The sequence below is a fragment of the Pseudorasbora parva genome, chromosome 22 (genome assembly GCF_024679245.1).
Source record: "Pseudorasbora parva isolate DD20220531a chromosome 22, ASM2467924v1, whole genome shotgun sequence".
Taxonomy (NCBI): Eukaryota; Metazoa; Chordata; class Actinopteri; order Cypriniformes; family Gobionidae; genus Pseudorasbora; species Pseudorasbora parva.
In genome coordinates this window covers 35,526,251-35,546,781 of record NC_090193.1, presented here as the reverse complement: position 1 = coordinate 35,546,781, position 20,531 = coordinate 35,526,251, and the positions used below count along the sequence as shown (strand labels likewise).

Sequence of the window (20,531 nt, the reverse complement as noted above, 5' to 3'; positions counted from 1 at the left end):
GGAGCAGTAGATTGTCACGGCACAAGCACTGCCATAAACTTCCACACAGGCATTCGTTTATGTCCGCTGTGGGCCACTCCATTTTCCACTATGCCCGAATGCCATCTATCTCCTTTCGTTCTTGTGCTCTCCCTCTCTCCGTCTCCTTCCCTTTGCCCTGAAAAACAGCATCAAGTGGCTCTTTTTTCACAGTGTCATGCATCAGGTCTGTCCGTCTCGTTCAGGCTGGCACTAGAGCAAATTGCATGGACTGACACATCATTATAGGGTCGGGAGCAGAAATGCAGAATGCATTTAACAAGACCAAATAACATATACTATTTCTGTGAATCGAGTTTCCGTTGCAAACTCAAGTGAGTGGCCTTGACAGGCATCGGTCTGTAGCCTACTGCCACTAAAGTGCCTGTATTTATCCTCACATTCACGACTGCAAACAGACAGCCAACAGTGTTGTCTGATAAAGATCATGTACAGGTATATCGTTTGATGCCCGTGGCTTCAACAAACATTTGCAAGTATAGAAGCTTGAGCAAGTAATATATAATTGCAAATGCATAACTAACTTTGTTTTATTGCTCAACCGTAAGCTTTACCATGATTAGAAATCATACAGCACTACAATGTTATTGGTCACACTTTTAGGGTCCAATCCTCACTATTAACAATATTAGCTATGACTTTTGCCACAATAAACTACTAATTACTGCTTATTAATAGTTAGTAAGGTAGTTGTTAAGGTATTAAGGCCCTTTCACACTGGACGCGATTTTGACGTGCTAATAATTCGCTCAATGGTTTTATTTTTTGATCAGATGTTTGTGTAATGAGCGCTTCCACACCAAACGTGAATGTGCTGCGGGCGAAAAAACTACTTTTTTTTTCCGTTACAATGTCAATTTTTTTTGACTCTAGTGGCGACAAAAACCGCTTCAACCAATCACATACAAGGAAACAAAGGTGACGAAATGTCCAGTTGATGTCACAAGCTATTCAATCAACCTTTGCCAGGCATGGCATTTCTCATGAGATTACAATTGTAAACTGTACAGCTGCAGCTGTGTTTGCTCGCTGTATACTACAGACAGCAATAACTTAGCCTTTTATAAATTGTAGATTTTTTTCTAAACATTGTGTCCGCCATTATAGAAAGTGAAGGTGTTGCCATCAGTAACGCTACGTCTGTGGCACTTAAATGTTTACATTGCGACTCGACTGGAAACATCTGCTCGGATCGATTGGTCCCTGAAGTGTGTGTTAGTCCCGTCGGATGTGCTGCTAACGCTACTGTCTCTGGAGGAGATCCTCAAATTGTCCCACAGACTGTTCTTTAAAGACTGGCTGCACCCAAAACCTTCTTTTCGGTCCTTTTAATAAAATGAAAAGCTTGTCTTCACTGAATGATGTAGTGTCCGTGTTTTCTCAGCCGTCGCCGCAAATGTTTTGGAATGTTGGAACTCTGAAACGTTGCTAATTCGTTTCGCGGCTGATGTGAACGGTTTTGACGGCAAATATTTGCATTCGAAATATTCGCTTATTCGTTTCGCTTTTCCGTTACACGTCCGGTGTAAAAAGGGCCTTTAGGGAGGATTAAGGGATGTAGTATATGGACATGCAGAATAATGCGTTAATATGTGCTTTATAACTACTAATAAACAGCCAATATCCTTGTAATATGCATGCTAATAAGCAACAAGTTAATAGTGAGAAATGGACCCTAAACTATAGTGTTACCATGTTTTTTTCTTCTTCTATATACAGGAGTAGGGGGGAGTTAAAAATATGAATTTGTTTTCCCCTTTGAATTAAGTTTTTTTCCACTATATTCAATAATATATGTCTTTTTGCAGTGCAAACTGCGATGCACTGTATTATAACACCTGTCTATCAGAAACTGCATTAAATTCTTGAGCAATTTGAGTCAGCCTTCGCTCCCCACATGCATCAATGAGCCTTGGCCGCCCATGACCCTGTCGCTGGTTCACCACTGTTCCTTCCTTCCTTTTGATAGATACTGACCACTGCTGACCGGGAACACCCCACAAGAGCTGCAGGTTTGGAGATGCTCTGAGCCAGTCGTCTAGCCATCACAATTTGGTCCTTGTCAAATTCGCTCATATCCCTACAATTGCCCATTTTTCCTGCTTTTAACACATCAACTTTGAGGACAAAACGTTCACTTGCTGCCTAACATACACTCACCTAAAGGATTATTAGGAACACCACACTAATACTGTGTTTGACCCCCTTTCGCCTTCAGAACTGCTTTAATTCTATGTGACATTGATTCAACAAGCTGCTGAAAGCATTCTTTAGAAATGTTGGCCCATATTGATAGGATAGCATCTTGCAGTTGATGGAGATTTGTGGGATGCAAATGGGATTTGAAATGATTTGAGCTTTGTGACATGGTGCATTATCCTGCTGGAAGTAGCCATCAGAGGATGGGTAAATGGTGGTCATAAAGGGATGGACATGGTCAGAAACAATGCTCAGGTAGGCCGTGACATTTAAACGATGCCCAATTGGCACTAAGGGGCCTAAAGTGTGCCAAGAAAACATCCCCCACACCATTACACCACCACCACCAGCCTGCACAGTGGTAACAAGGCATGATGGATCCATGTTCTCATTCTGTTTACGCCAAATTCTGACTCTATCATCTGAATGTCTCAACAGAAATCGAGACTCATCAGACCAGGCAACATTTTTCCAGTCTTCAACTGTCCAATTTTGGTGAGCTTGTGCAATCTGTAGCCTCTTTGTCTTATTTGTAGTGGAGATGAGTGGTACCCGGTGGGGTCTTCTGCTTTTGTAGCCCATCCGCCTCAAGGTTGTGCGTGTTGTGGCTTCACAAATGCTTTGCTGCATACCTCGGTTGTAACGAGTGGTTATTTCAGTCAAAGTTGCTCTTCTATCAGCTTGAATCAGTCGACCCATTCTCCTCTGACCTCTAGCATCAACAAGGCATTTTCGCCCACAGGATTGCTGCATACTGAATGTTTTTCTCTTTTCACACCATTCTTTGTAAACCCTAGAAATGGTTGTGCGTGAAAATCCCAGTAACTGAGCAGATTGTGAAATACTCAGACCGGCCCGTCTGGCACCAACAACCATGCCACGCTCAAAATTGCTTAAATCACCTTTCTTTCCCATTCTGACATTCAGTTTGGAGTTCAGGAGATTGTCTTGACCAGGACCACACACCTAAATGCATTGAAGTAACTGCCATGTGATTGGTTAATTAGATAATTGCATTAATGAGAAATTGAACAGGTGTTCCTAATAATCCTTTAGGTGAGTGTACAGGTGTCGCGATGCAGAGATAATTAACGTTATTCACTTCATAATGTTATGCCTGATCGGTGTATAGTGTATAACAGATAGCAACAAAACCCAAGACTGACATACTGAGTAAGATGCTGTGTAAAGGATCTCAGCGTACCTCTTATTCTCCTTTGGGAACCGATCCCACAACCTTATGTGTTATCAGCCCAGATGCTAAAGCACTACAGCGTCCCTTAAAAAACCCTAGTGCCTCTCACCTTTTGCCGAATCCCCACTTATCAAAGTCACAAACGCACCGCAAATCCGCAATCAATACCAGATTCCCCAGACGCAGAGAGCCACATGCCGCTTTCAGCTCCGCTTTTTCTCCACAGCGAGGACGGACATGTAAGAAATCATAATGCATCTCACACACCGCATTCCTGTCATTTTATCAACACGAGACGCTCTGTAAACTAGTGCTAAACAGATCAGAGCCAACACGTCCTGCAAGAGGAAGGCGGCGCGAGGCCTCAAAACAGCAGGACAAATCGGGGAAATTGTGCGTAACCCATCTGAAATTGTGCATGAACCCTGTGATGCTGAGACCCCAATTACAGAGCAGGACTGCCATCTTTTCCCTCGGCCTCCCGCGTGGATATAAAGACAGGAAAGGGATTTGACAGTCCTGTTCGGGAATCATTGTTTCCTCCCTTGGAAGATAAGGATTTGCTTTGGGATTTTTTTCCCACTGTTACACTTCAACAGTCACTTTTCTTCCCGCTTTTAAAGCCATTGGAGCTTTGATGTAATCTACATGTGTCTAGAATCAAAAAAAAAAATCTAAAATAAAGATTAATGTTCTGATGAATGTTGAAAAATCACTAAATCACACTAAAATCAAGCATAGGGCAGGGTTATTATAGTTAACTAAAACTGGAAGTAATAAAAAAAAAACTGTTTTGATACTTGAAATACTTATTTCATTTTGTTAACCTAGATGTTACTAAAACAACTAAAAAACTGAAATAAAAGTTAATAAAAAAATACATAGACATATATAAATAAATTTGAACATTCAAATTAAAATGAGAACAGAATCTATAAAAATAAAAATTGCTTCAAAATATTAACCAAAATTATAATAGTAACTCAATGTTATTAAAATAGCCCTGCTGTTAGTGAAAGCACAAAATCAACATATTTTTGCATTTCTTACACACTTAAAAACTCTCATTTTTCATACATATGAAAAACAGACAAAAATAATCGGTTTGTTTTTAAATGTATAACAATAAATAAACATGACTTAATTTAACTCGCAACCTCAATGAACTGTGATATTGACTATAATCTTAATTATAATAAATATGCATAAGATTGGAGACAATTCCATCCAAACTAACGGGCAAATACAGGTCATTTCCTTCTTAGGAGTTAGAGCTCAAATATGAAATTATACTGGCGAACACTCACTTCATAGCTTTAAGATGACTACATCATGGATAAAAGAATAATAACATAATTTCATAAGAGCAAGAGCCGGAGCCGCTTGTCTATGAGGAACTCTAATAGTTCTTTAATGCCTTTAGGAGGGAGTTCTTACTAAAAAGGTTCAGATACGAACCTTGAGGCTTCCTCACAGCTACAGAAACTCCAGAAGGTTCATGTTCAAACCTTGAGTGTGCTGTAAAATCATCAGAGCGGTGCCGAACATTAATATCTCACAAAACAATATTCATACTAAGCTTCTTTAATCAGAAAGGTGCCAATCATGAAGGGCAAAAAAATCTCTTCAAACAAGAGTTCATTCATTTATCACCATGCGAACGGTCTTTGAGAAACTGTCTGCCTAAAATTGATTCTAATAAAAATTCCACACATCCACTGATGAGTATTCCAAAGATGTTCTGGATTAAGGGCCAATCTAGAAAACCGCACAGTGGAGAACTAACTCGATGAGAAGACACTTAAAAAAAAGTTGTAAGACTTTATAATATATAGCAACAAAGCACTTATAAATGTTGTTGATTTTGTTTGTGTTTATACACTATAGTTAATACATGAATAGACTACATGAGTTCTTACGATTCGACTACTATTCATTTTTAATGTAATAAACAAAGTGGGTTATTAACCAGAAATCTCTCTCACTTTAGGTCATGGAAAATCTGCCATTAATTATTTGCTTTAAACCAACCTTTATTCAGTGTTTCTTAAAATGTACCCTCGGGCACACACACGGACACACATTGGGTTTGATGTTTTATAGGGACTTTACATAGAAATATTGGTTTTAAACTGTTCAAACTGTATATATGTCCCCTAACAATGAGTATTTGTATGAATTTCATATTAACAGCATTATGTTATTTATTTTTAAGTGATTGGTTATGTTTAGTTTTGGGGATAGGCTTAATGTATTTGTAAACATTTTAAGAAACTCTTAAATGTGCACTATGTAAGATTTTTGCAGTAAAATATAATTTAAAAAAAAATCACAAGGCAAGTGTTATGTATTTTGTTCAGTTGAGTACTTTCAATATCCTGAATGTTTCCAACTAGGGTTGTCCATGGTTAACCGATTGACCGATTAACCGTTAAAAATTGCGTAACCGAGTGAAACATTTTGCTCGGTTAAGTGGCGTCAATGACGTGCCTTGAATTTAGTTGTAATATATGTTGGCACCCCTAGAGACCGCCAGAGCGCTCCCAGACATTTATATATATCCACAAGAAGAAGTCATGACCATCTTTCTAAGCGGGCAATGAAGCGGGCAAAGAAAGCGTGGGAGCACTTTAAAATGAGAGTGACGGGGCAAACTGCAAGTATTGCAATGCAGTGCTTACCGCATTTTTCAGGCTATAAGTCGCTCCGGAGTATGAGTAGCATCAGTCAAAATATGCGTCATGAAGAGGAAAATAACATAAGTCGCACTGGACTAAAAGTCGCATTAGGGCAGAAGCAGAGCGGGAGCCGCGTGCGATGTACATAACGGAGCAGAAGAAAGAAAGTTTGAAGTGAGAAACTTGTGAATGACTAGAGAAAAGCAGACGTTACTTTAACTGTAATGAAGAAAACAAAAAAGCTGATCGCGGACTGAAAGCAAGATGGCCAGAGCTGAAGGGACGAGTCCACAGATGCTTGAACTCTCTGCCGGGAGAGGCTCAGCCGCGCAAGTCAAGCGCTGTGTCTGTGTGAATCATTCTCGGCTAGGCTTGGGCGGTAATACGGTAAAATGGTATACCGCGGGATCTAAAAATAGCAACGGTATCAGTTTCAATACCGTCAAACCGTCAAAAAAAAAAAAAAACAGATCAACTTACATATTGCTGATCAACAATTAATTATTAAATATTTAATAAGTTGAACTAATTAAACTATTTACATATTAAATACTATTTATTTGTTAAATGCCTAAATATGTGTATGCGTTGTTGTGACAGCGTGGATGAGAGAGAGAGAGAGAGAGGGGAAAAGACGGCGAGTCGGGCACTGAGTTATTCGGTTCTCGAAACTTCTGCAGTTTGGAAGTATTTTGGGGTTTTGACGGTAAATACAGACGAGGCAATTTGCAAATTGTGCAACAAAAAGATGACCGCGAGAGATGGAAATACCTTGAACCTAAGGGCGCATATCCGAAACCACCATCCACTCACTGCTGCGTGGATGAAAAACCGAGCGCACCCTCGGACTATGCTGTAATATTGCGAAGCCTTTTGTCACACAGCTGGCAATGTAAGCAATAAGCATGAACTCCACAAAAATCAAGTGGACATGGGGACTCACAAAAAAAAAAGTCAATTGTCTGACAATTGTCTCATAACGGTAAGCATAAAACGTGCAGAGTTCCTCAGGGCAGGGGCTCAAATGTAAAAAATAAAATAAAAATATAGGTATATATATATATATTATATATATATATATATATATATATATATATATATATATATATATATATATATATATATATATATATATATATATATATATATATATATAATATATATATATATATATATATATATATATATATATATATATATATATATATATATATATATATATATATATATATATATATATATATATATATATATATATATATATATATATATATATATATATATATATATATATTATATATATATATATATATATATATATATATATATATATATATATATATATATATATATATATATATATATATATATATATATTATATATATATTATATATATATATATATATATATATATATATATATATATATATATATATATATATATATATATATATATATATATATATATATATATATATATATATATATATATATAATAAGCTAAAAATAACCCTGACGCACACTATGGTTAACCGAGTATTAACCGCTAAGGGCCTCGGTTAACGGTTAATGAAAAACTTGAAAATGTGCAGCCCTATGTCCAACTATTTGTAAATTGTGATAAAATTGCTATTTTTAACCAAGGAGCCGGGACGTTTGAGGGAGTCGCCTGTCAATGGCGTTATATCTGCGTTACCCTCGGTTTCCGGTTTGTTTTATTCGGCAGAAACGCTTTACTCTTAGCAGTGTGAACAAGTGTCACAGCAGCCGCTGAGCGAACGCACAGAGTAACGTCATAACATCATTTTAAACACAGTTAAATGTATCTAATATGATAAACAGAGCTGCGTTACCCCATGACCGGAAAAGCGGAAACGGCGCCGGCGACTATGTCCCTTCATAATAAAAGTCCCACTGCTCCCGAGCCGTGTATTTGCGTAACAATCGCTCCAGCGGCCTTGCTCAGCTCCTCAACACTCGCTCCTGCTTTGCTTCATACTACAGTAACGTTAATAACCGCATCCATCAACATGATTTTTGCCAGAGTCCTATCCTTATTCTTTTCCACCGGCTGTGAGGTGAAGACCACATGTCCTAAGATGCTGAGCTCAAACTTTGGGTCATTAAACTCCCCTTTGTTTTGAATAGGCGCCCTCTAGTGGACGGGAAAGTTACATAGTGGAGCTTTAAAGCAATACATTTTTACAGCATTTATTAACCTTTGTAAATGTTATTTTAAAAATGTCCATTTTAGTTCACAGTGCATTAATGATAACAGATCAACATTTTGTTCTTAATAATGTAGAAGTGAACATGAACTGAGATAAATAAATGCTGTAGAAGCATCTAATATAGTTAACTAATGTTATTATAAATACATAAATAAAGACTTGAATCAATCGGGTTCAAGCCCCTGAGCAGAAACTTGTGTGGTCACACTTCACAATGCGTTCATAAAAAGCAGAACGTTTGAGTGCAGTATGTCAGTTTGATTGCATGCCTGATGATAAAAATAAAAAAACCTCTTATTGTGCTCTCTCTGACTTAATTTCCACTTCTTTCTCTCTCTGTTAGTGCACTTGATGTCGACATTTTCGAACGCCTTTTTAATCATGACAGAAAGAAAGCACTGAGTTTTAGCGTCTCTGGCAACACGATTTTATCTTTTACCCAAGAATACGCACAACACAATCATCACTACAGAGAAAAATCGCTTGGATGTTTTATGCAATGCACTACAAACTCCGGCTTAATCACACTCACACAAAAGCTACAGTACTTTATAGGGCAGGTAGAAGTTCTTTTCAACAGGGATTTTCAAAAGACGTTTTGTGCAGGTTAATGGAACAATTCAACAAAATACCAAATGCATCAGCAGTAATGCACCGAACAGTGTAGCATTAAAGAACAGAGTTATTTTGAATTTCAAACATGCGTCTTGTCAATTGAGAGCTCAAAATTGGTGCCTTGTTTTCTTTTGTCGCAGCAAATGTCTGCCGAGATGTCTTTGAAAACGTCTGGCGTTAAATCAAAGGTGAAATCGAAAGGTTTATTTGTTTATGTATTGCATAGGGAAGACCGGGGCTAGTCGTCACACTTTTTACTCCAGACAATATTTCTCAGGGAAGGATTTTTCTGTAAAGACAAAAACATTAGCTAATAAAAATTGGGAACTTGACTTGGCAAAAAAAAATACTATGATGCGTTGGACTTTTGTCTCAAATCCTCTGAGATGAAGACATTGTGACAACTTCTCTAACCCCGCTCTCCTCCGTTGAGTCCTTCAGCCCTTGTTTGGCAGCACAACTCTTATTTAGAGTGTTTTTCTCTCTCTCTCTCTCTCTCTCTCTCTCTCTCTCTCTCTCTCTCTCTCTCTCTCTCTCTCTCTCTCTCTCTCTCTCTCTCTCTCTCTCTCTCTCTCTCTCTCTCTCTCTCTCTCTCTCTCTCTCTCTCTCTCTCTCTCTCTCTCTCTCTCACCTCAGCGGTCTTTACGCTGTATTGAACCGTTTGTGACAGTGACTGGAGAGGCAGAAATATCACGCGAACCGTGTGTTCACTTAGTGTGTCTGAGCGGAACATCCGTGTCTCCGCCACACGCAAGCCCTCTCCCCGAGATGAAAAACATGCTATGGCTGGAAACGGGGGCAAAACAGTCACGTATCCAGAGGCTGGATGAGGTCACGAGGTCACAACTGTTTCCTGTCCACATAGTAAACAAATATAATATGACAATAAAAACAGAAATCAGCCACTGGTGAATGCAATATTCTACAGCCTGCTGGCTGTATGTAGACTGATATGGACAAAAATATCAACAAGATCTCCTTAATGTTCATATTGCACAATATAGACAAATATCATTTGACACTTATATATTAATCTAACTAATTTAGAGAAGTGCAAGCGTTTATGAATTGGAGCCTTTGAGGTTAATAAAAAAAACAATAGAATTGATAGGATGAATTTATAATAAATTTGTTAGGCTTTATTTATTTATGACATTTTATTTATAGAAAAAATGATGTAAATGAAGAACATAAAATATAATAAAATGTATGGCATGAATTTATAATATATTTTTTGATTTATAACATGTTTTAGAATAATCATTGATATTATAATTTATAAATAAATAACTAAACTGACATTTAGAATAATTTAATAAATAAATATAATCAATAGAATAGAACTCATATGATGACTATTATACTTGTTATCTATTTTAATGTATAACATATTTTATAATAAATTAAATAAATATGTTAATGTATGTTTGTAAAGAAATAGACTAGAACTATAGAATTCATAGGATGATTTGCAATATATTTTAATTTATATCAATATTTTATAATAAATTAAATATGTAAAGAAAATCTATAGAATAGAATAGATTTCATGGAATTCAAAAGATGATTTGTAATTTGTAATATATTTTAATCTATAACATGTTTTATATAATAAATAAGAGATTAACTTAATATGCAAGTATGTTTGTAAAGAAAATCAATATAGATTAAAATTCATAGGATGATTCATATTATATTTGTGATATATTCTAATTTATAACAGTATATTTTATATTGAATTAAATCAATTAAATATGTAAAGAAAGTAAATACAACAGAATGAATAGATTTCATTGGGTGAATTTATTATATGTTTGTCATATATTGTAATATTATATTTTATAACAAACAAGATTAAGTATATAAAGAAATGAATTAAAGATGCTGTCAATACAATTAATAATGGATGTTTGGTGTCTATCCAAAAAGGTTTGTGCACATTTTATGAACGAACACTTGCGGTTGCACACTGACATCATCCGATTTAAAGCAGTTATTAAATCATTTCAGATGTTTTATGATAAATCCAGGACATGGCAAAAGATGTAAAAGGTAGTGCTTGTTAATATAATGAGAACAAATGATTTGAAGTTAATAACAAAGATGCACATGTCTGGTGTGAGGCTCGTGAGTTAGAAGAGGTTGATAACCTCTGATCGAGACAAATAACGCACACGAATGATTTATATTTGTATGAGTTATGAGAAGGAATGACCACATAGCCTGACAGAGCACACACTGCTAACTTAACAAGACATCACCGCACAGCGTGTGTGTAAGCGAACATCTCAGATCTGATCTGACGTTAGATAAGATGAGCTGTACATCACTGGGAGGAGAGCCTTATCCCCCCAACTGTGCTCTTTTTGCCAATTTGATGCTCAAAAATGTTGGTTTTCCAGCACGATGTGGTCACGCAGTCAGTGATATGATGGCAGATTTATATCAGACACCCTAAAAAGAATGAGAAATGCTCTCGCTGAGTGTTATCGCACCGACGAGCCCAGCAGAACTCCGGAAAAGTGCCGGGATCAGTCCAATCGCAATGACAGATCCGAACAGGCAGTGTGTTCCCTCTTTCACAGCAACCGATCAGCCCACACACTCACACACACACACATGCACATCACTCTCAATTAAAGTTCCCCTGTCATTTGCACTGATGCATACAAGTATTTATCATCATAGGGAGACCGGGGCTAGTTGTCACACTTTTCTCAAGCCATATTTTCTCAGATAAGGTTTGTTTTTTAAAAGTCAATATTTTTGGCCTGTTTAAATCTGTTAACACCAATATTGGCAAGGGGAAAAATGTGTTTGTTGAACACACACTGACTTTTGCTGATAGTGGGGCATGTCGTCACAATGAAAACCTGCCTTTAAAAAGCCTATTATATGCTTTCCAGCAGAATTCAAGCAGATGCACAAATCAAATTATGCAAAAAAGACATCACACAAAAAATATTAAACTACCTTTCTTGCAATCATAAATTGCACTGTATAAAATTACAACATATAGAGACCAGATATTTGTGGAAAAACACCAGCACTGACTTACAAAAGTTTGAATTATGTTCAATAAATGGCTAATTTTTCTCTTAATGTAGCATACATCAGTCTTGTTTTATTGTGGTCATCTAACAGCTGCAACAAACATAATAATAACACTCAAGGATGTCTTACATTAGAGCAATGGAAATGTAGAACAATAAAGTAAGAGAAAAGTACAATATAATGATATAGGAATTGCTAAAACACGTTAACTTTAAACTCTAATTCTTAGCTACTGATAGAGACGTTGTGACAACTTCACTGTGTGACAACTAGCCCCGGTCTCCCAATATGCATCACACTAACATCTGAAAACAAACCAGCATAAATCCCCATCTGTAAGACACACACACACACACACACACACACGTACCTTCATTATTAGACGTTCCTCTGGAACCCAGGACGTGCATTGATATAGTCCACACTAAGAGGGGCAGCAGCCCTGGATCTGATGCCATCGTGCAAATGTGGACCCGGCGCACGGGGAGAAATCTCTCTCTCTCTCCCGCTCCCTCTGTCTCTCTCTCGCTCGCTCTCCCCTCTCCCTCGCTCACTCCCTCTCTCGTTCTCTGCCAGTGTAGAATCGGAGCAGTAGCCTCTATCAGGAACTGCTTTCAAAACTGCCTGCCTGCGCTCGGGCACATGTAACATCACCAGGCGCAGCGCGGGGGCGTGTTCAGCGCTGCCTGTCACAGAGAGCAGCCAATCAGAATGCACGGTTTGGAATATGAACATCCTATCTTTACATCCAGCGCACCTGCTATACATCATCTGCGGCTACAATCCTATGCATATATTTATTGATTAATAGTTTTTATTATTTGACATCAGATTTTTATACAGAAAATAATGTTGTTTACAGAAGATAAGGTAAATGTGTTTTGTTTAAGGTAAAATTACCCTAAAATATTCATCTTGTTAAGCAGTTTATTCATATGTCATATTAAATATGACAGTGCAGTCATATGTCATATTAAATAATATTTTGAAATAAAAACAGTTAAATGAAGTGTTACCACATTACGTCGTATCTTTATCGTGGATAAAATTATCTATAAATAAATGCAAATTGTGAAATACATTATTTATTAAAAAAATATATATATTAAATTTTTTTAATTGTGAATAAACTTATACTTACTCTATTATTTCTGCAACAGAGCACAATTTAGTGTATAGGAAATGTAATGCTTAAAAATTACATTTTCAACATCATTAAGACTTTGCTTTGTCACCTAAAAACTATTTTTTTTTCAATTACTTTAAAACTAATTTCCATACAAAAAAAATATTTCCTTAACTTTATCATGACAGCATAAACTGTTATAATTTAATGTGTAACAAATGTTATTATTTTAGGATAAACCTAAACATAAAAAAAAAAACAATATCAACAAACACACCACTACAAAATTAATGCATAAAAATATGAAATTCTGTCTAGCATTAAATATATATATATATATATATATATATATATATATATATATATATATATATATATATATATATATATATATATATATATATATATATATATATATATATATATATATATATATATATATATATATAAAATGTATCTCCTCTAAAGCATTTCCAAGAAGTTTCAAAACAACAAAAACCCTTTCTAAACATAAAATGAAGTCAAAGATTATAAATGTAAACATAGCACAGCAAATAATGTCAAATAATTGCTCCAACTTCAAGAATACAGCATACAATCTATATATGAAATATTAGAATCCGATTCAACATTCATCATGTCTACCTTATGACTCTGTCCTAATATTTCTGAAATGCTGCACACGTTTAATGCTCAACAATGCTGGATTACTGAATGATATATAGTACTGTAATAACGCATAACACTATCAAAATCTTTACAATCTCAAATTGAAGATGCTGTGCATCAAATATGTTTATCAAATACCCTTTCTCCCTCATTTTCGCAGATAAAAAAAAGCAGGACATTCAATTTCAGATCAGTGTGTTATTATTTATGAACAAGAGGCCACCTCAGTCTCCGTCCTGTGATGGATTTTCTGATGAAGTGCTCCAGGCACAGATAAAACGATGTCTGCATCTCGGCTTACAGCTCAAACTCTTCTCACAGCGTTTCTCATGGCAATATCGGATTCAGTTATAGACTTGCAACCTCCAAACTGGAGTCGCTTTCCTGACATTGATTCAAAATAATCTAGAAAAATCTGCTTTTCTGCTAGTGTCACTCGCATTTTGCAAAGCAAATATCAGATTTCTGCTGAAATGCACAAACTTTTTATCCACGGAAAATATCTTTTTCCATATTATGCCAAATTCCATTTTTTACATAGCTAAATTTGTCAAATGTAAACACTCAACCAATAAAAGTTTGATTGTTTTAAATGATTTTCATTGTGAACGGCTTTTGGACATTTGGTAGCGATTTAACTTTCAGTAGCTAACAACTCATGGTTTCATGACATTTGTAAGTGTTGAAATATACATAATCTGCATTATAATTTGAGTTCAAAGGGGACGGTTGATTATGATTTCCCTTTTTTAACTTTAGTTGGTGTGTAATGTTAATGTTTGAGCATGAACAACATCTGCAAAGTTACGACGCTCAAAGTTCAAAGCAATGGGAGATATTTTCTTTTAAAGACATTGCTTTTTAGGGACTACGACAAACTTCCTCCATGGTTAGTGACATCACTTACCCTGACATTTACATAAACCCCAGTAACACACAAAAATATTAGCAGAGATTTGGTGTTTTTGAACACAAAAGGCTGAACAGTTTCATTGCCTGTCTGCATTTAATCAGAGAAACGGATTTATTGAAGCTCCGCCCCTTGAGCAGCAGCTATTTTGCATTTAAAGGGAACACACAAAAACAGCACGTTTTTGCTCAAGCTCGAAAAGTGACAATTTTAACATGCTATACAAATGATCTGTGGGGTATTTCGAGCTAAAACTCATCCGAGGGACGTCAGAGACTTATTTTACATCCTGTAAAAAGGGGCAATCAACCACCCCTTTAAAAGACTGAACTAAAATGTCCTGAATAATAATGACACTTACTTTACAACATCGACACATGTAAAATAAAATAAACTGAATTGAATCAACATTGGGTGAGTTTACATGCACACTCAGCTTATTGAAATAACCAGTTTTCCCCGTTTACATGCAAACCAGTAAACCACAGTTACATGACTTTATTAATAAACTGGGTTATTTCCTTGTAGTGACGTCAAAAAATAATAATGTTCGTATATCTGACTTTTATGTCAATTGTGATGTTAAATAAAGCGTGTACCGTGTCAGCGGGAGATTTGCGGCTCATGCCTCAGATTTATGGCTCATATTATCCCTCATCAGTTCCAGATGCAGCGTTTTGACTGAACCTCTTCTACTTCTGCTGCATGAGATGAGAACACATCTTTACAATTTTCTGGGTCTTGAAAGAGTCTGCATTTCTGATATCCTTATTTCATGCAAAATGCTAGCTCGCTCAGTCTGGATGCATTTCAATGTGCTCTAAGTTTGCGGTTTTGTCATCTATCACACATGCGAACTTCAATAAGCCGTCAGAAAGCAGGCTAATGCGTTTACATGCAGCGCAAAATCGGGGTAAGAGGCAAAAAACTACCTGTGTCGATCGGTTTATGCCGTTTATGACCTTACTCCGATAAAAGAAAACGGGTTACCGCGTTTACATGACCATGTTCATTGTCGGCTTATTAGGCATAATCGGCTTAAGAACGTGCATGTAAACGCACCCATTGATCAAGCCTTGATCTGAATACTGACACTATTGCACTGCTTAGTACTTTTGTCTTGTTTTCTATTAGCAATATCTAAAAAATAATTAAATCAATATATATTTACTTGAGAAGCAAAATGTTTTGTGCTAATTAAAATAAAGTTAAATTAAGTGAGTTTTTGCTAAAACAAGAAAAAAACATCTGTCGGTGCATGGGGCAAGAAAAATAAACTTAATTCAAAGGGAAAACAGATCTTCTTTTTTTACCTCACTGACAGATATTTTCTTGTTTTCTTCTTTACTTTGATTAATTTTTCAGTAAATGTTGCTTCTCAAGTAAATGTATCTTAAGATATTTAAAAACAAGACAAAAATAAGTAATAAAATGTTTTGCCGTGTCTTCAGAGCTGCTTACAGCTCAATTAAACTTGTTTCATAATTGATTAATTTTGCAACACTGACTGTTCATTAATATGAAGCTGCTTTGAAACAATCTGCATTGAATATGTGCTTTAAATAAATGTGACTGCATGGCCATTTGTGCAGTTTTTTTAGATAAAGTTCACAGTGTTTTATCTCAATTATAACACAACTAAAAAGCAAATCAATTAATAAATAATAACAAATACTGAGTTGAAGTTTTTCTCAAGCAAAAAGAAAAGCAAAGAGCGAGCGAGTCATCGGAGAGACATCTGGTGCCTGAGACAATGGTCATTACCCAAAAACATCTGACCACAGAATGCTGCGATCGACCAATCAGAATGGAATATTCCATAGAGTTATATAATAGAACGCAACAGTTGGGTTTCTGAAGTAAAAACTCCATTCATTTTCTCCATAGGTAACAATAACATAAACCTTTAAACACAGACTGTGAACTGCGATTGTAGTTCTTCCCCTTACTAAAGCTGTTGACTAGTACACAGTTTTGTACCTTCAATTTTACTAAACTTTTTTTTGCTTCAAACGAAAGTTCACCTCATAGCTGGTTGGATAGTTTTATGGCTTATAACTCTTTAACAAAGACTTTTTAAAATCCCTATGGAAAAAATACTTCTGGAACCAGCAGCATTGAAAAAGGGGGCACACACCTCTTCTAATCAGAATTAGAACTATTTGATTTATAATACCAACACAGTCTCACCCCTACTCGTCAAATGTTGCCGAACGGTCAAGGGACCCTGACGTCAGCTGTTGACGCACAGGGTACCCCTAAATCGCCATTTTTCGACGTACTGGGTAATCCACTGATTTCAATGAGAAACCTAGGACGTCATAAACAGACGTGTTGGGCATGTGAATGTTATCGTTATTATGGAATATATTGGGTTATAATTTTTACATTATGACATGTTGGAGTGTGATTCTCAATTTAATCAGCCAGCACAATTGTATTTACATTTATTTACGCTACGATACACGTTTGAAACAGCAGTCAAACCCCACCCCGCCCTAAACCTACCCATTTGCGTATTAGATGATATAAAACACAGACTGTAACAGACAACAGGCACACTTTATTGAAAAAGTCCAACTATTCCGAGGCCAAACGATTGAATTGTGTGAAGAAAAGACCCAAAAGCAATCACCGTCTCTATCCGCGCCGCGCGCCGCGCGCGCCCCGGCGTCACACTGAAGACGCCACAGGTAGACCCCTCGGCGTCACGCGATGGACGAACTGGGAACCCAATTGCTTTCAGTGGGAAACCTTTGGCGTCAACATTAGACGGCAATTCTATCAGTATGAAATCGCGCTGAAGAAGTCTCATTCAGAACACATCGCGATGTTTGGCATCAGATCACGTGTGCCACATGTTGGTGAGTAGTCATACATATTATGTCCTAATATTTGATATAAAGTATTTTCTGCTTGTCGTTATCGATCATGTTCAGTCACTGCATTGTATCTGTCATCATCTCCACTGAGGCTTTGCATTTCTTTGCTTTCTAAATAAACACACCTTGCTAATAGGGTGATTAAACACTGTCACGTGACGTGCTATAGACCTTTAAACATTTGTTAATATTTAATAATAATTACTAGTGTAGTTCCAACGTGGGATTTGTAGTAGAAGCACAATAAAAAAAAAATAATAAAAAAAAAAAACACTTGTCATGCGTTTACCACAGTATTGGTAGTTTTAATGTGATATTTGTTGTAAATAAACAGTAGCCACAACAATTACCATGCTTTAAATGCATTTTAATGTAAAATCCAAATATTGTTATTTAAATAGTATACTTTATAATGCTATATATTATATATTATGACTTTTTTCTCTCTTTCTTTTTTTTTTTTTTACCTGAAAAGACCAAAAGGGCCTCTCGGACTCAGTCAACCCATTCTTGTTTGTGGAGAAGTAACGGAGAAAACCAAAAGCTGCAACAGCAAATATTTGTAATGGTATGTATGTGTTGGTTTGAACCCTTTATCAAACATTTTATTTAGCATTTGTTGTTACTTATTCTTACAAATCCCATATCTCAATCAGTAAGAACATATTCCCGAAGTCTTAATAATTCACAAGATTTAACAAGTTGTCAAATTCGTATGATTCTCGTACATATAGCTCTGAAAAAAATGAAAAGACCACTTAACATGGATTTCTAAATGTTAAGTGGTCTCTTAATTTTTTTTCCAGAGCTGTATTTGTATATGAAGAGTTCAGATGCAAAAGCCTCAAAAAGCCACTTCGGTCACATGACATCAGATATTCAATTATTTTTTCTTAATCAGATCACTTGCACTGTTTATAACGTCCCGTTTGCATGTAAATAATTTATGTGATCACAAAATCAAGTGAGTTATCTACATTTTCAAACAAATTCTTATGATATAGCTTGCTATTACATACTTTTAACTGTCTTAATTTATATGTTTTAAAAACAATAGTATTTGCACAGAGTAAATGATACTTTCTTGTTTTATAGAAGAGAAGAAAGACCAGACCTTATATCGAAGCAAGCTAAGAAAATAAGTCCTTTGTTTAGGGTGAGGAAGGAAGATGGACATCTTGTGCCCGAAGAAGACAGAAAAGTGCGCAAGTCCATTGGTATTGTATTGAAGCGATGCTGTAATATGTAGTACAAAATTTGATGTTGATCTCTCAAAGGACTATTCATTTCAACATTGATCATTCTTTCTACTCTGATAAAATACGTACCATTATTCATGTCTAAATATTTTAATAACTCCTAAAATAAGCAAATGAGGTTCTGTATCTTGGATTTATTTAAAATGGTAAATATTTGTTTTCCCTTTTTGATACAATTATTATTACACTTTTGGCCTTCAGTTCCTAAAAACTGCACCGTCTGTTTGTCTTAGATAAAAGCAGACAAGTGTGGGAAAAAGCATTTAGTTGTTATAAACTCCATGTATTTCTCCATTGTTTTGTAGACCATGGATGGTTCTGGGTAGCTTTAGAAGATAATGAGTTGGGACATATTAGGAATCAAATAGTAAATGTTCTTTGAATTATGTGAAATATCTGGTTAGTTCTTTCTAAAAGATCTACTGTTTAAAAGGTTGCTGTTGATATGGGTAAATTAGTTTTTGTTCAGTACTTGGCTAATATTATGGGCTGAAATATTATACATAATGCTTCAATGTGTATATTATTTTATGTACTGACTGCTGCTTTGTAAATTTAAATCAGGAATTGGCATTTCTGCCCATTTTGAGGTGGAGAGTTTACTGAAGAACATAGGTTAACCTGACTGTACATTAAACTTAATCTGAATTGTGTTTGTTGTTTTACTTTTAGACCAGGACTGGAGAACGCCGGATTATACGACTTCTTCCTCTGGTTGAGAAAAGGCTACACAACATCAGTGATCACATCATCTGTACATTGATTATACTGTAGGGTACAAGTGGGCGAACTGTTTAGAAGAAGAAGAACATGAACATGATAGAGGGAAGAGACAGAAACCAGTCTAGTTGTAATAATGAATCATTATTTTCCAACACTATATCAAATCTGTTTTCTGTATCATAGTTGACTGGATGGGATTATGTGGCACTCATTTGTGTGGCTTCAGCAGCTGTGAATGGATTAATATGATGTTAATGTGTTTTTTAAAACCCATTTTTATATATCTTGAATCTTATTTGACTTTATTCTACTTTATCAACTGTATACTGTATCCTCCAATAAAGTGTTGAGTGATAAAGTATGGTGAGTATTGTGTATGGTGTTTGGTACAGTAAATACACATTCAACAAGTTTATTTAGGTTATCTAATTAATTACCAAGAATATTTTTACTTGAGAAGTAAACATTTTTTATCTGGTTATATTATATTTGGTACAATGCTCCAAAAAGTTGTATATACTTGCATGCTGTGACAAGTATGTCAGTTTTCAGTGAAATAAAGGGAAGGATTACAAACACTTCAAGCTTAACTGAAGATGATCCATGTTGATCATTCTGGTACATCTACTACTGCAATAAAAATTAAAGCATGCACATTTTCGATGCCAGGTACGTGAAGAGGGTGTAGATGAAATTGTGACAATGTCTCTTGTTATTTTACTTAATGGTGCATGGTCCTATATTTAATAGTAATAATGAAGTGTAAATGATATAAATAGTTTTTGTTTACTCTGGAAAGTGGATAATGGCAAGTTGTTGCAGGTTCATCCATTATATTTATTAGTGTTTATCCATAAAATAAAAGAAAACTTAATAATTATTATTTTACAACATTTCTTTCAAATATTTCTGTATTTCATCAGATGGTCTTACAATATCAAAACCTATAC

General features: G+C 35.6%; 1 protein-coding gene and 1 long non-coding RNA gene across 4 annotated transcripts in view; one reads left to right on the top strand and one right to left on the bottom strand.

Moving 5' to 3' along the window:
* epha8 (eph receptor A8) overlaps positions 1–12,652 on the bottom strand; it is a 109,179-nt gene extending 96,527 nt beyond the window's left edge. For all 3 annotated transcript variants that reach the window (XM_067432269.1, XM_067432270.1, XM_067432271.1), the window contains exon 1: positions 12,383–12,652. In XM_067432269.1, coding sequence (XP_067288370.1) covers positions 12,383–12,470 — 88 coding nt within the window. In that variant the 5' untranslated portion in view covers positions 12,471–12,652. The remainder of the gene's footprint in view (positions 1–12,382) is intronic.
* Positions 12,653–17,250: 4,598 nt separating this feature from the next.
* LOC137058568 (uncharacterized) lies at positions 17,251–19,824 on the top strand. Its single transcript, XR_010900748.1, has 4 exons — positions 17,251–17,581; positions 18,075–18,167; positions 18,695–18,816; positions 19,531–19,824. It is a non-coding gene; the product is annotated as an uncharacterized lncRNA (long non-coding RNA).
* The last annotated feature ends 707 nt before the right edge of the window (positions 19,825–20,531 follow it).